We start from the raw sequence: 16,548 nt of genomic DNA, 5'->3' as shown, positions 1-16,548 counted from the left end.
CTCTGTGTAGCAATTGTGTTTAAATGTTTTCGAGGAAGGGCGTGGTTTTCTGCGGAAGGAATTTGAATGTTACTGATGAGCAAACCCCATGATTCTCAATTCCACGCCCCCCACTTTCCGCCCCACGAACCTCGATTTTTTTCCCCCCACCCATGGCTTCAGGGTTCTGAGCTTTGCATTCTGATGATAAATGTTACCATGGTGACAGAATTCTCTGATGTTGTGTCGATGGGGATGGGAGGGGTTTGGTGTTTTTGCCTTGTTATTGGGGCTGGATGTGCATCTGTGATGCAGGTTTGCTGATCGTACGTAGCTTGGTAGGCCTGCAAGGGAGGAGGAGGGTGTGCAGGGATGGGTGGGGATACAAGTGGGTACGAAAGTGGCAGATGGGATACATACAAATTGGGGAAATACGAAGAAGTTCGTTTGGGTGGGGCTTTGTTTTTTTCTTAAATGGAATAGCTTCGAATGGAAGGATTGAGAAATGTTTGCATTCGTAGAATCATAAAATCCCTGCAGTGCAGAAGGAGACCATTCAGTCCATCAAGTCTGCACAGACTCTCTGACAGCATTTTACCCAGACCCACGCCCTGTCCCATTCTCGTAACGTAGAGATGCAGGCATTGGACTGGGGTAAACACAGTAAGAAGTCTCACAACACCAGGTTAAATAAAGCTGTTGGACTTTAACCTGGTGTTGCGAGACTTCTTACTCCATTTCCATAGCCCCATGCATTTACCCTATTAATTCCCCCCCAGTCATCTAACCTGCACATCTTTGGAGTGTGGGAGGAAACTGGAGCACTCAGAGGAAACCCACACACACACGGAGAAATTGCAGACTCCACAGTCACCCAAGGCCAGAACTGAACCACGGTCCCTGGCGCTGTGAGGCAGTCGTGCTAACACTGTGCCATCCAGAAAAATGCTTAACCATACCTAGTGAGAATTGAACTCATGACCACTGGTTTACAAGATCAGTGTTCAAACCACTGAGCTATGTAGCCAATTTGGGGGGAGCTGTGCCTCTTCAATGTGATTCACATAAAAGTCAAAGTGCAACAAGCGATGGTGAGGCGAAGTCTTGTTACAAAGGGACTGGAGTAGAAGAGTGAAGATTTACTACAGTTGCATAGGACATTGGTAGGTCTCACCTGGAGCACTGTGAGCAGTTTTGGTCAGTTTACCTGAGGAAGGATGTACTTTCCCTTGAGGGAGGCAAAATGAAGCCTCACTAGACTGTTCCCAAAGTGAGGGAATTGACCCTTGAGGGACGATTAAGTAGACTACGGCTAATATTTCTGTGGTTTAGGAGACTGAGGGGTGCTTATTGAAATGCTACGTGATTCTCACAGGGCAGGCACAGAGAGATTGCTTCCGCTTTTCGGTGAATCTAGTGCACAGTCTGTCAGTAAGGGAGTGGCCATCTTGCACTAGGATAAGGGTCCTTTATTGAACTGTACTAGAGGGTTGTGGGTAGTCAGCCGTTGAACACATTCGATACAGAAGCCGAGAGAATTTTGGGTACTAAAGGGTACAGGGAAGATGGAATTGAGACAGAGGATTGGCAGTGATCTCATTGAATGGAGGAGCAGGTTCACAGTGGGCCAAAGGGCCTCCTGTTTCTTACATTTTGATGTGATTCTTCCAGTTTGTGAATCCCTCCTTGGTCTTTGATGGTGAGGGGAGCCTCAACCTGAGTGATTGTGAGATTCTGTCGCGAGCTGGCTTTTCTGTGGCTCATGCTCCTCCTGCTTTTTTGCAGTGCTCGATCCAATCCCTGCCCAGGAAGTAAATGGCGGCCACACAGAAATTACTGCGGCCCAGGGGCCTCCCTGTCCTGCTCGCCCATCTCGTCTGCTGTGGGCTGGCCCTTCAGATGGTGGTGGGCCACGGACATTCTCACAGCGGTGAACACCATGGGCACTCTCATGGGCACTCTCACGGGCACCATGGGCACTCTCACGGGCACCACGGACACCCACATGACCACCACGGGCACTCGCACGACCACGCTGACGATCTTACTGGCCACTCCTATCCAGACGATCAAAATGCGCACTCCCAGCAGCAGGAACACGAGGGGAAGAGTCGCTGGAAGCAGCCCGCGGCACCAGAAGGCCGGATGGAGGTGTCCAACCCAGTTGAGCTGTGGTCGCAGGTTGGTGTCTTCTTCCAATTCCTATCCGATCAGTCAAATTCTTTCGGCCAGTGTAGTTCCATTCCAAATGCGGGGCCAGTCCAACTCTTGACTCAATCGATTCAAGTAAACTAAGGGACAAAGTAAAAGTGGCAGCCCCTTAAAGGTGAACTGCCTTAAACAAACACTAATGCAACTTAAAGAGCAAAGAACAGCACAGGAACAGGGCCTTCAGCCCTCCAAGCCTGTGCCGATCATGAGACCCTAAATAAACTAAAAAAAAAATCTTCTGCCCTTACTCAGTCTGTATCCCTCTGTTCCCTCCCTATTCATTTACCCATCAGATGCCTCTTAAATGTTGCTAATGTGCCTGCTTCCACCACCTCCTCTGGCAGCATGTTCCAGGCACCCACCACTCTGCATGAAAACTTCCCCTGCATATCTCCCTTAAACTTTCCCCCGCTCACCTTGAACCTGTGCCCCTTGTAATTGACTCCTCCACCCTGGGAAAAAGCCTCTGACTATCCACCCTGTCTATGCCTCTCAAAATTTTGTAGATCCCTATCAGGTCTCCCATCAGCCTCCATCTTTCCAGTGAAAACAATCCGGGTTTATTCAACCTCTCCTCATAGCCAACACCTTCGAGACCAGGCAACATCCTGATGAGCCATAGAACATAGAACATTACAGCGCAGAACAGGCCCTTCGGCCCACGATGTTGCGCCGACCAGTTTTTTTAAAAAAAAAACACTGACCCACTAGCCTATACCAATCCCTTTTCGTCCATAAACCTATCCACAGATCTCTTAAACTCCCCCAAACTAGGCGCATTTACAACTGCAGCAGGCAGGGCATTCCAGTCCCTCACCACCCTCTGGGTAAAGAACCTACCCCTGACATCCGTCCTATAACTACCCCCCCTTAATTTAAAGCCATGCCCCCTCGTGCTAGCTTTCTCCATCCGAGGAAAAAGGCTATCACTATCCACCCTATCTAAACCTCTAATCATCTTATATGTTTCAATAAGATCCCCTCTTAGCCTCCTTCTTTCCAGCGAAAACAACCCCAAATCCCTCAGTCTCTCCTCATAGAACCTCCCCTCCATACCAGGCAACATCCTGGTAAACCTCCTCTGCACTCTCTCCAAAGCCTCCACGTCCTTCCTGTAATGTGGGGACCAGAACTGCACACTGTACTCCAAGTGCGGCCGCACCAGAGTTGTGTACAGTTGCAACATGACGCTGCGACTCCTAAATTCAATCCCCCTACCAATAAACGCCAAGACACCGTATGCCTTCTTAACAACCTTATCTACTTGATTCCCAACTTTCAGGGATCTATGTACACATACACCTAGATCCCTCTGCTCCTCCACACTGTTCAAGTCCTCCCGAGCCTTCTTTGCATTCTCTCCAGACCTTCCATGTCCTTCAGGTAGTGTGGTGAGCAGAACTGCACGCAATGTTCCAAATGCAGCCTAACCAAGGATTTATACAGCTGGAGCATGATTTCCCAATTCCTGTACTCAGTGCCCCGGCTGATGAAGGCAAGCATGCCTTTGGTCTTCTTAATCACCTTGGCCACTTGTGTTGCCATTTTTAGGGAACTGTGGACCTGCACACCTCTGGATTTTAATGTGCCTTATACATTTACAGTATCATTCTCACCTAAATTTGATCCTCCAAAATGCATCACTTCGCATTTGTCTGGATTAAACTCCATCTGCCAAGTCTCCAATCTATCTATATCCGTTGTATTCTCTGACAATCCCCGGCATTATCAGCAACTTCACCAATCTTTATGTCATCCGCAAACTTACTAATCCAACCACCCATGTTTTCCTCTACAACATTTACATATACAACAAATAACAAAGGTTGAAACAGACATCAAACCAAAAGGTGATTAAAGGGGTCAATAACACACTTTGGTCCCTGCAGTGCCCAACAGGCACAGAAAGCCTTAATGGTGCCTGTGGCCTCCACGCTCTCTCTCGAGGGACACCTGGCTATGAATGTAGCCATAGTAGAGGAACAGACAGACAGTCAGATGACCTCGTTGATTGCCTGCTGCCTGGATCTGTTAATGGCAAGTTTGGCCAGGCCCCAGAACAGTTTCACTGGGGTCCTCCTGGAATGTTAACCTCTATCATGAGGATTTGAGTACATAAGAACATAAGAAATAGGAGAAGGAGTAGGCCATCTAGCCCTTTGAGCCTGCCCAGCCATTCAATAAGATCATGGCTGATCTGAAGTGGATCAGTTCCACTTTCCCGCTTTCTCCCCATAACCCTTAATTCCCTTGTCTGTCAAAAACCTATCTACCCGTGACTTAAATATATTTAGCGAGGTAGCCTCCACCACTTCAACGGGCAGAGAATTCCAGAGATTCACTACCCTTTGAGTGAAGAAGTTCCTCCTCAACTCTGATCTAAACTGCGCCCCCTTATCTTGATTACTGCAGTAGCGAAGTCTTGCTTCAATTGTGTAGGAGCTTGGTTAGACCACACCTAACATACTGTGTGCAGTCATGGTCCCTTTATCTCAGAAAGGATATTATTGCCACAGAGGGACTGCAACAAAGGATCACCAGACTTGTTCCAGCGTTAGCAGGAATGTCTAATGAAGAGAGTTTGGCCACACTTTGTCTGGATTCTCCAGAGTTTCAAAGAATGAGAGGTGAGCTTATTGAAACCTACAAAACACTTATAGGAATGGACAGGGTAAATGTAGGTCAGATGCTTCCTCAGGGTGGATAATCTAGAATCGGGCGTACAATTTCAAGATAAAAGCAAATTCAAGATAAAAGCTGGAATCTGAAACCAAAAGAGAAAACGCTAGAAAATCTCAGCAGGTCTGGCAGCATCTGAAAGGAGAGAAAATAGCTGATATTTCAGATCCAGACAACGGATCATCTGGACTCGGAGCGTCAGCTCCTTTCTCTCCTTACAGACATTGCCAGACCTGCTGAGATTTTCCAACATTTTCTCTTTTAGGCACAATTTCAAAATTCACCTAGAACCAAGATGAGGAGAAATTTCTTTACAGAAGAATCATAGAATCCCTACAGTGCAGAAGAAGGCCATTTGGCTGATCGACCCTGCACCGACCACAATCCCACCGAGGCCTCTCCGCATAACCCTACGGACTTGCACTGCTAATTCCCCTGACACTAAGGGACAATTTAGCATGGCCAATCCACCTAACACGCACACCTTTGGAGTGTGGGAGGAAACCAGAGCACCTGGAGGAAACCCACACAGACACGGGGGAGAACATGCAGACCCCGCACAGTCACCTGGATCCCTGGAACTGTGAAGCAGCAGTGCAAGCCACTGTGCTGCCCCTTGCTCACAGGGTGATGAATCTATGTGACTCTCTGCGCCAGAGGGCTGTGAAAGCTCAAGTCATTGAGTATATTTAAACAGAGATTGATAGATTTCTGATTAACCAGAACGTAAAGGGTTATGGGAATAGTGGGTGTAAAAGGCATTGAAATGTCCGGTCAGCCATGATCATATTGAATGGTGGACCAGATGCGATGATGGGCTGAATGGCCTACACTTGTTCCTATGTTTAAAAATTAACAATTGAGCAAATGTGAATTACCAATTACAAACGCAAAGTCCAAAATCCTTAATGTAAAAGCAAAAATGCTGGATAAATTCACCAGGCCTAGTTCAAGACACCCCCTCCCCGAACCCTCCCCCCCACCACCCTCCTACTAACCTAACCCTTGGAGTTGAGGTATCATTTTGGTAAATCTGCACTCCCTCGAATGCCAGTATAATTCCTGCTAATATATGCCATATTGACAACTATTCAGTGTGCTCCAGATGTGGTCAAACTAGAGCTTTTTGTGCAGCTGAAGCATGACTTCTGACCTCTTAAATTCCACCAACATGGTGAGTCTTTCTGAATGTTTAATGGTCTATGTACCTGAACCTTCAACTCCCTTTGGTCCTCCAAAATTTCTTGCTGCTTCTGCTGTGTCCCAATCCAGTCCAGTTCAGTGGGCCCCTTGGATGATGCTGATTGAAGTCCCCAAATCCCTTGCTCGCTGTTCATCAAGCTCGACAAGCTTCAATGCAGAATATTTCTGAGATGATCCAACTCGGCCACAGACTTGGGAATGTGCTGGTTAGTCTGTGCCCCGGACCCAGAGCAGTCCAGGCGGTGTGTCCCCAACAGTGTGGTAAAGGCAGCTGCTTTGAGCAGAATTATTGTTTGCAGTTTGATTGTGAAGTCTGAGTGTGTGGAAGTGAAGCTTGAGTTAAAGTTGTGACCCTTTATCGGTGGATGACCAGAGAGGAGAGCTCCAGATTTTGAAGGTGGTGTTGGGGGCTTTCTGGTTCTCTATTTTTCCATCCCTCTGATGCAGAGCGGGAAGCTGTCCTAGGTTGGTCTTTGGATGCGGCTCAGTGGGGCCACCCTGTTAACACAAATGGGCAGTTCCCATCTACCCACTGCCCCTCCCCACAACATCCACACTGGTGATGTTTTTGTTTTTCCCTTGGCAGCATATTTGTGACTTCACAGAAATCTGGATGTGACCTCACAGAGCCCGGTGACCTCTGGGCCTGGGGGGCACTCGTTCTGGGGCTCCACGTTTGGGCTCCCAGCACTGGACCAAGAGCACTCATCCCCATTCGTTTCACACAATGTTTGATGCAAATCCCAGCTGCTTGGTGAGACCTTTGTCCAAGAGTGAGATTACAGAATCCTTTTCATGATTCACTCTTGTCCTCCTGCAAGAACAGATCGGACCTCCTGAGCTCCTCCCTGACAGCATAGCACTCCCTCGGTACTGACCCTCCGGCAGTGCAGCACTCCCTCGGTACTGACCCTCCGGCAGTGCAGCACTCCCTCGGTACTGACCCTCCGGCAGTGCAGCACTCCCTCGGTACTGACCCTCCGGCAGTGCAGCACTCCCTCGGTACTGACCCTCCGGCAGTGCAGCACTCCCTCGGTACTGACCCTCCGGCAGTGCAGCACTCCCTCGGTACTGACCCTCCGGCAGTGCAGCACTCCCTCGGTACTGACCCTCCGGCAGTGCAGCACTCCCTCGGTACTGACCCTCCGGCAGTGCAGCACTCCCTCGGTACTGACCCTCCGGCAGTGCAGCACTCCCTCGGTACTGACCCTCCGGCAGTGCAGCACTCCCTCGGTACTGACCCTCCGGCAGTGCAGCACTCCCTCGGTACTGACCCTCCGGCAGTGCAGCACTCCCTCGGTACTGACCCTCCGGCAGTGCAGCACTCCCTCGGTACTGACCCTCCGGCAGTGCAGCACTCCCTCGGTACTGAAGTTACTGTAAAAATCCCCTAGTCGCCATAGCCCTGTGTTTATTCGGGTACACTGAGGGAGAATGTAGCATTGTCACTTCACATAACCAGCATGACTTTCGGATACACTGGACTGTCAGCTTCTGAGCTTTCTGCTTCAATCTTCGAATTGCAATTTAAACCCTTGCAAATACGCTGCCCCTTGAACCACAGCTGACATTCACTGCCTGCACTAGTTGGAGTTCAGTTAAGGTGGCACAGTGGTTAGCACTGCTGCCTCACATAGCGCCAGGGACCTGTGTTCGATTCCAGTCTTGGGTCAAAGACGTGCTGGGTAAGTGCATTGGCCATGCTAAATTCTCTGTGTACCCAAATAGGCCCCAGAGTGTGGCAACTAAGGGATTTTCACAGTAACTTCATTGCATTGTTAATGCAAGCCTACTTGTGACAAATAAATAAAAAGTCATGGGGCAGCTGGGATATTGTGTAACTGGAGCTAACACTTCTGTATGTCCTGCAGGCAATTGGAGCAACAGTGCTGATCAGTGCTGCCCCGTTCTTCATTCTCTTCTTCATCCCTGTTGAGTCCAACACCTCCAAACACAAATGCCTTCTCAAAGTGCTGTTGAGCTTTGCCTCAGGAGGACTCTTAGGAGACGCGTTCCTCCATCTCATCCCACACGCACTCGGTAAGTCAACATGTCTTGGTCAGGGATGAGTGAAAAGTAAAGGTGTCAGACATCCTTGGGTACCAGCAACCTTAAGCACACTTAGTCAACTCTTAAAACAAACAGCACTGGATACTATGCATCCAATGCAAGGTGTTTAATTACCTGTGCACAAGGAGAACTCACATCCCTCCATCAAAATGACTGGAGTAATTCTGATATTACAGAGAAGCAACTTGGCAGTTATGCTCAATTTACAGCAAATCAGGCACACGTATTTTGTTCACATCCTTTATTGACGTATTTGCCAATAAAATCCTGGCTTTTTGTCCTTTCTCATTTGACGAAAAATTGATATCCCTATATCTCAGGAGCATTAGGAGGGTAAACGTGAGGTTTCGGGGATAGGCTCGGACTTGGGTGGAATTGTCATCAATTGTAGTGCAGGCTTAATGGGCCAATTGGCCGCCTCCTGCACTATCAATTCTACGATCTATGCAAATTCTGGTGTTTATGTAGCACTGTGGCTGAGCGTTCCAAGTTATCCCTCTGTCTGGCTTTTGACAAGTGGGAATTGGGTCATCTCCAGTGGGAGTCACACTGAGGGGTTCCTGTTGCTTGACTCCAGTTTACGTTGCTGTGTAGCTGGCCATGGGGCGCGCTCCTGGACACAGATGTTCAGAGGAGTGGTCGGCTCCTGACAGAATGTCCAAGACAACCTCGATGCCAGGGTGCTGAAAGGTCTGTGCCATGTCGGCAGCTATCTGGAGGTTGGAGGGGGACAAGGGCGCTGTCACCCAGAGAGAGGCGGTGGGGGCAAGGGTAATAGGAAGGACGAGGGGCAATTGTGGGGGGGGCGGGGGGTGATACTGCAGGGGCTATCAGTAGGGTGCACTGAGGATGCTATTGGGGCATGGTTTGCAAAGAATCAAATGGGGGTTGGGAATGGTAGGGAGGGGTAGCACAGTGGGCATCAGGGCACTGAAGGGAGGATTGGGAGTTGTGAAGGGACAATCGGGGGTTGCGAATGAATGTAGGTAGCAGGGAGGGGCAGAAAAGTATTGTAGGGACGTAGCGAAGTGTTTGGACAGAGCAATAGATGGTGGGAGCTCAAGCCCAGGGAGCAACAGTGCAGGGAGGGTTTGAAGAGTTGGGACTTTCAGCTGGAGCAGGCTGTTGGATGAAGGTACTTATTTTGGAAAATAATGTGTGTTTTTTTTTTGTAGATCCACATTCCAATATTGAGGCCCCTGAACACGCTCACAGTCACTCGGAGAATCTGGACATCAATAACAAACACTCGCATGGGGGTAAGGGAGAAACAGGACCGCTGTGACCCTCCGACAGTGCGGCGCTCCCTCGGTACTGACCCTCCGACAGTGCGGCGCTCCCTCGGTACTGACCCTCCGACAGTGCGGCGCTCCCTCGGTACTGACCCTCCGACAGTGCGGCGCTCCCTCGGTACTGACGCTCCGACAGTGCGGCGCTCCCTCGGTACTGACGCTCCGACAGTGCGGCGCTCCCTCGGTACTGACGCTCCGACAGTGCGGCGCTCCCTCGGTACTGACCCTCCGACAGTGCGGCGCTCCCTCGGTACTGACCCTCCGACAGTGCGGCGCTCCCTCGGTACTGACCCTCCGACAGTGCGGCGCTCCCTCGGTACTGACCCTCCGACAGTGCGGCGCTCCCTCGGTACTGACCCTCCGACAGTGCGGCGCTCCCTCGGTACTGACCCTCCGACAGTGCGGCGCTCCCTCGGTACTGACCCTCCGACAGTGCGGCGCTCCCTCGGTACTGACCCTCCGACAGTGCGGCGCTCCCTCGGTACTGACCCTCCGACAGTGCGGCGCTCCCTCGGTACTGACCCTCCGACAGTGCGGCGCTCCCTCGGTACTGACCCTCCGACAGTGCGGCGCTCCCTCGGTACTGACCCTCCGACAGTGCGGCGCTCCCTCGGTACTGACCCTCCGACAGTGCGGCGCTCCCTCGGTACTGACCCTCCGACAGTGCGGCGCTCCCTCGGTACTGACCCTCCGACAGTGCGGCGCTCCCTCGGTACTGACCCTCCGACAGTGCGGCGCTCCCTCGGTACTGACCCTCCGACAGTGCGGCGCTCCCTCGGTACTGACCCTCCGACAGTGCGGCGCTCCCTCGGTACTGACCCTCCGACAGTGCGGCGCTCCCTCGGTACTGACCCTCCGACAGTGCGGCGCTCCCTCGGTACTGACCCTCCGACAGTGCGGCGCTCCCTCGGTACTGACCCTCCGACAGTGCGGCGCTCCCTCGGTACTGACCCTCCGACAGTGCGGCGCTCCCTCGGTACTGACCCTCCGACAGTGCGGCGCTCCCTCGGTACTGACCCTCCGACAGTGCGGCGCTCCCTCGGTACTGACCCTCCGACAGTGCGGCGCTCCCTCGGTACTGACCCTCCGACAGTGCGGCGCTCCCTCGGTACTGACCCTCCGACAGTGCGGCGCTCCCTCCTGACTTGGAGAGGCGAGTGTCTCCCATTCTCCACCCCCCCCCCCACCCCCTCTCTCTCTGTCTGCAGTGCAGTGTGAAGTGCTGTTCTGATTATTCGATCTGTCTCGTGTGTTGATGGAGTTATTCGCCATTGTGTCTCATGCTTGCCCGTTCTCCTGCAGCTCACAATCACGACCATTCGCACGTGATGTCTGTAGGCCTCTGGGTCCTCGCTGGAATCATCACCTTCCTCGCCGTGGAGATGTTCGTGCGTCACGTAAAAGGAGGTCACAGTCACAGTCACACTCACGGTGCGTGGACCGATGTGGTTAGTCACCCACCGGTGTGGGGGAGGGGTCCAGACCTGTGCTTGGAAGGATGGAGTTTGACTGAAGCATGGCTTGTCTCCATCTCCTCTATGTCCTTGATTTAAATTCACCGGGATCGTGTCTGAGCTGAGGACATGGCGGAGCACTGAGCAGAGCACTGCTGCTAACTACGGGCGGAGGTATTTCAGGGATGGGCTGCTTGGACCTACACTGTCACTTCCTGGTCTGGACTGAGATGTGTAACAGGCTGCCTGACACTGGGATAATATTACCCTGGGAATGTTTGATGGGGACAGTGTAGAGGGAGCTTCACTCTGTATCTAACCCCGTGCTATACCTGTCCTGGGAGTGTTTGATGGGGGGACTGTGTAGAGGGAGATTTACTCTGTATCTAACCCCATGCTGCATCAGAGGAAGTGGAGTTGTCAGCCCGACGGTTTGACTCTTTGTTAATTGTTCTTCAGCCACTGCTGCGAAGGCCAAAGAAAGCTCGGAGGAGGAGGAAGAGGTGACGGATAACAAACATGGCGAGCCAAGGGCTGGCACCAGGCGCAGGAAGCCGGAGATCCCCAGCACCAAGACCAAGTCCAAGGTTCAGGAACACGGTGAGTGCTGTGGGCTGCCGTGGTGACAGGTCACTGTGACCAGGGCGGAGTGTGGAATGGAGGTGGGGAAGGAGGGGCGACAAAGATGGGTGTGAGGTCTCGGATCCTGCTGTTTTGGTCCAGTGAGCCCTGCGATTGGGAAACAGGTCACGGCCTCTGACCGGGTTTGGGGAAGGGGTGGCAATGATTGGTAAAGCAAGATGGCAGCTGGTCATTGATTTGGGTGGGGTGTTACAATGCATTTGGGCTGGGGGGGGAGGAGCAGTGATGGAGTTCCAGTTAATGGCAGAACATGCAACACGCAAGGACATGGGGCACCTGAGAGGATAGGGAGATGAGACTTTGGGACATTTAGGTACGCACCCCACAGGACAGAGTGGAGAATATGGGGATGGGGGGGGGGGGGATTGGCACAGAGCAGCAGGATCAGATCCTGTCACTTTGGGACCCACACATGGGACATGCCTTCAAGGAGGCAGAGACATGGTGGTGTTGTCACTGGACGAGTAATGCAGACATCCAGGGTGATGCTGTGGGGACCGGGTTCGAATCCCACCACAGCAGATGGTGAAATTTGAATTCAGTAAAAACATCTTTATCATAGATAATCATAGAATCCCTACAGTACAGAAGGAGGCCATTCGGCCCATCGAATCTATACACGATCCCACCCAGGTACTATTCCCGTAACCCCTTATTTACCCTGCTAATCCTCCTGATGCTAAGGGACAACTTAGCACCGCCAATCCACCTCACTCGCACGTCTTTGGACTGTGGGAGGAAACCGGAGCACCTGGAGGAAATCTACGCAGACAAGGGGAGAATGTGCAAACTCCACACGGACAGTGACCCAAGGCCGGAATCGAACCCGGGTCCCTGGCGCTGAGAGACAGCAGTGCTAACCGCTGTGCTGCCAGAAATTGAAAGACTGGTGATGACCATAAAACCATTGTCAATTATCAGAAAACTCCATCTGGATTCACTAAGGTCCTTTAGGGAAGGAAATCTGTTGTCTTTACCCGGTCTGGCATACATGTGACTCCAGGGCCACAGCAATGTGATTGACTTTAAGTGGCCCATTTACAGGGCTCCCATAATTCAAGGGTAATTAGGGACGGGCAATAAATGCTGACCCAGCCGACAATGCCCCCCATGTCCCACGGATGAATTTAAAATGCGCACGTGCATATGCGCTCTCACACACGCTCACAAACACTGCGACTCACGAGGCCGTGTCGCAAGAAACGCACCGAGTCATGGTACATGTTGAAACAGGCGTGAGGTTGAGACATGGGGGGGCTGGGGGTGGGGGTGCGGGAATGTGATTTGCTGAGACAAGTCAGAGACAAGTCAAACACAAGGCTGGGGGCGTCCCATAAACCGTTACCTCTCTCTCTCTCTCTCTCTCTCTCTATTCAGTCTCAGATATTAAAGTGTCGGGGTACTTGAACCTGGCAGCGGATTTTACCCACAACTTCACCGACGGCCTGGCGATCGGCGCCTCCTTTCTGGTCAGCACCAATGTGGGGGTGGTCACCACCATCACCATTCTGCTTCACGAGATCCCCCACGAGATTGGAGACTTTGCCATCCTGGTGCAGTCCGGCTGCAGCAAGCACAAAGTAAGTGGTGTGGAGGGGTTGGGGAAGGAGTGAGGGGGGTGGGTGGGGGCGTGGGAAGAGAGAGTGGGGGAGAGCGTGTGGGAGAGGAGGGAGCCAGGTGCGGCTGAGAGCGACACGGCCACCCAGTAAGGCCAGAGCTCTCCGCGTGCTGCTCCTCACATACACTGCAGCTTCAAAACCCTCAGTCCTGGGGACAGCATCACACCCAGTAACCACCCCCCCCCACCCCCCACCACACACAAATCCACCACACTTGCTGACCGACTCTGACTACCAATCGAGCAGTAGCTTGAGTTTCTCCTTCCCATCCTTGTGATCCAATCCCTCAGTGGCCTCCGCCCCCCCCCCCCCCCCCCCCCCACACTCCTAACCTCCACCAGTCCTGCAACCTTCCTAAGGTATCTGCACTCCCTCAGTTCCAGCCTCTTGAGCATTCAGATTTTTAATTACTCCGCTGTTGGCAGCCGTTCCTTCAGTTACCTGTTCCGAGCTCTGGAATTCCCTCCCTAAGCCTCTCTTTCTCTCTACTCTTAAAACCTACCTCACCTGCCCATGTCTTTCCTCACAACCTGGTACGTCATGGGGTGATTGAACGATTGAGTGAGGTTGTGCAGGAGGAGGCCATTCAGCCCCCTCCTGTGCATGCTGGCCTTTTGAAGCAACCAACGTTTTGTTTTCTTTCCCTTCAAGTATTTATCCAATTCCCTTTTGAAAGTTACCATTGAATCTGCCTCCGCTGCTCTTTCTGGCAATACCTTCCAGATCACAACAACCCAGTGCCTGAAATTAATGTTTTCTTATGTCTCCACCGGCCCTTTAGCCAACTGCTTTTTTTGCCCGCGTCCTCTGGTTCTCGTTTCTTCTTAAGTTCATAAGATATAGGAGCAGAATTATGCCATTTGTCCCATTAAGTCTGCTCCGCCATTCAATCATGGCTGATATGCTCCTCATCCCCATTTTTCTGCCTTCTTCCATAACCTTTCAACGCATTACCAATTATAAGTTCTTCTGCCACTGAAAACCGTTTACCGGTTTGTAACCCTTCATCAATTTCAATTTTAAACTATGTCTTATCCTTCTGTAGGGATGTCTTACTGCAGTTAAACTGGGCCTTGGTGAGACCACAGCTAGTTATTGTGTGCAGTTTTCACGTCCCTACCTAAAGAAAGGTATACTTGCCATAGAGGGAGGTTCACTCAGCTGGTATTGGAGTTGGCGGGACTGTCTGTGAGGAGAGTTTGGTTCCACTGGGCCTGTATTCACTAGAGTTTAAAAGGGTGAAAGGAGACCTGATTGAAATGTATAAAATGCTAATGGGGCTGGAGAGACTCGATGCAGGGAGGATTTTTCTTTCCCGGTTTCAGAATCTAGAATCAGGGGTCACAATCTCAGGATAGGGGGTAGACCATTTAGAACTGAGATGGGGAAAGGTTCCTTCACTCAGAGAGTGGTGAACCTGTAGAATTCTCCACCACAGAACACTGGAGGCCAATCAATGAATGTATTTAAGGAAAAGAGATTTTTTTTAGATTTTAATAGCATTGGGTGTGGGGAGAAAGCGGGAGTATGGCTTTGAGATAGAGAAGCAGCCATGATTGTATTGAATGGTGGAGCAGACTCGAAGGGCCAAATGGCCTACTCTTAAGTTTCTATGTTTCACAGCTCGAAGGAGAACAATCCAAACCACTCCCGACTCTCCACAATAACTGAGGTCCTTCATCACTGGAACCATTCTGGTAAATCTCTCCGTGCTTCTGGCATCCTTCCTAATGCTGGACGCAAGGTCAAAGCAATGATTTATAAAGGTTTAGCTGGCTCTCATGTGACTGATTTTTTTTTTCTCTTTCTCTCCCTCTCCCTCTCCCTCTCTGCATCTCTCTCTGTCTGTCTCTCTCTCTGTCTCTGTCCAAAGGCTATGATGCTGCAGCTGATCACAGCGCTGGGTGCGCTGGCTGGCACTGCCTGCTCCCTGATGGCAGAGGGAATCGGCGAGGCCGCCACTGCCTGGATCCTGCCCTTCACCGCAGGCGGCTTCATCTACATCGCCACCGTGTCAGTCATCCCGGAGCTGCTGGACGACTCGAAGCCCCTGCAGTCGCTGCTGGAGATCGCGGCTCTGCTGGTCGGGGTCCTGATGATGGTCCTGATCGCGGAATACGAGTAGGATGCAAGGGTGCGAGCGGGTGGAGGGATGGAAGAGAGGGAGAGGATTCATGAGGTTGAGGGTGGGGAGGGAGAGAGACATCACAGGCAGATGAGGGGGTTTGGGGGAAGGAAACATGTAATTAATAGGAACCACTGGGTCTGAGGTCTGCAGCGAATCACTTGGTCCTCAACCTGTCGCGATCGGGTCTCCTCTCCTGGAGTGTTGTAATGAACATTCAGGAGTGGAATGTGTATCAGCTGATAATCAGTTTTATATATATAAATATATATATTTTTTACAGAAATGTCATTGTGCTGGTCTGGATAATGATCCGGGCCCTTCTCAACCCACTTGTGCGCAAGAGAGTGTGTCACCTGGGAACGCTGGCGACACGGGAGGCTTGAATGTTAGTGACCGGCCCTCGCTGTCTCCCGCCGTTCCTGATTTTCCGGCTGCTTTGTGCCAGGAACTTTGTCGTCAGTCACTTGTCCTGTGCCATCTTGTGTTGGCGAGCTTGGCTTTCTGTCAAGGCTGAGCAGCCAGCACCCCCCCAACACCCTTCCTCCCAGTCACAAAACTTCTTCTGCCTGTCCAATCTACTTATCCCAAAGTGTGAGCCAACTGCACCCTTCAGGGTGGTGGAAGTGGATGGGCACAGAAGGTGGGGAGTGGGTCAGGGGTTGGTAGGGTAGGGTGGCGAGAGAGAGAGACAGGAAAGCAAGCCTCTTGCTGTAACTAGCGGGGTGGGGGGGAGACACTGGCTGTGTTTCCGCACCCTCCCCGTGCGTGGTGGCAAGTGGCCCAACTCTGAACAACCCCAGGGAACCTTTCTGCATCGTCTCTCGCTTTCTTACTGATAAACGCAGATTATTCCATTGTGCAAATTGTGTTTCATTTCTTCTGAATGTGAGGCAGGGGGGAAAAGAACTGACAAACCGGTGGAGATTTAACCCGGCTGCACCAGAGCGCCATTAGCTGGTGGCTGGATGGTTGGGTTAAAATTGCCCCCATTTTGTGTGCATGCGTGTAAATATATATATGTCTGTGTAACTTTTTTTAAATTGTAACCTGAAGTTTCTGGGTAGTTTTTTTTCTTTGTTTGAAGTACTGTATTCAGACTCCGTGTAGGAGGAGACACATTGGAAGATAATCATGGCTGTAATTAGTTGGGTTGCCCTGTCATTTTCTTTCTACTGCATAACTCCTGTATCAACTGCTCTGAAATGATCAAAATAAAACTCGATCCTTTGCATCCAATAGAAGTGTGAAACAAAAGCACCTTTCGAAACAAA

At 51.3% G+C, this 16,548-nt stretch overlaps 1 protein-coding gene across 2 annotated transcripts in view; it reads left to right on the top strand.

Annotated features, from left to right (window-relative positions):
* Nucleotides 1-16,548, top strand: part of slc39a7 (solute carrier family 39 member 7) — a 26,878-nt gene extending 10,330 nt beyond the window's left edge. For both annotated transcript variants that reach the window (XM_080196284.1, XM_080196283.1), the window contains exons 2-8: nt 1,765-2,160; nt 7,944-8,112; nt 9,318-9,401; nt 10,737-10,865; nt 11,348-11,488; nt 12,908-13,110; nt 15,023-16,548. In XM_080196284.1, the coding sequence (XP_080052410.1) occupies nt 1,795-2,160; nt 7,944-8,112; nt 9,318-9,401; nt 10,737-10,865; nt 11,348-11,488; nt 12,908-13,110; nt 15,023-15,274 (1,344 nt within the window). In that variant the 5' untranslated portion in view covers nt 1,765-1,794 and the 3' untranslated portion in view covers nt 15,275-16,548. The remainder of the gene's footprint in view (nt 1-1,764; nt 2,161-7,943; nt 8,113-9,317; nt 9,402-10,736; nt 10,866-11,347; nt 11,489-12,907; nt 13,111-15,022) is intronic.

Source organism: Carcharhinus amblyrhynchos, chromosome 9 (genome assembly GCF_965287045.1).
Source record: "Carcharhinus amblyrhynchos chromosome 9, sCarAmb.v2.hapA, whole genome shotgun sequence".
Classification (NCBI taxonomy): Eukaryota; Metazoa; Chordata; class Chondrichthyes; order Carcharhiniformes; family Carcharhinidae; genus Carcharhinus; species Carcharhinus amblyrhynchos.
Note: the sequence above shows the minus strand (reverse complement) of the source record. Positions and strands in the feature narration are given on the sequence as shown.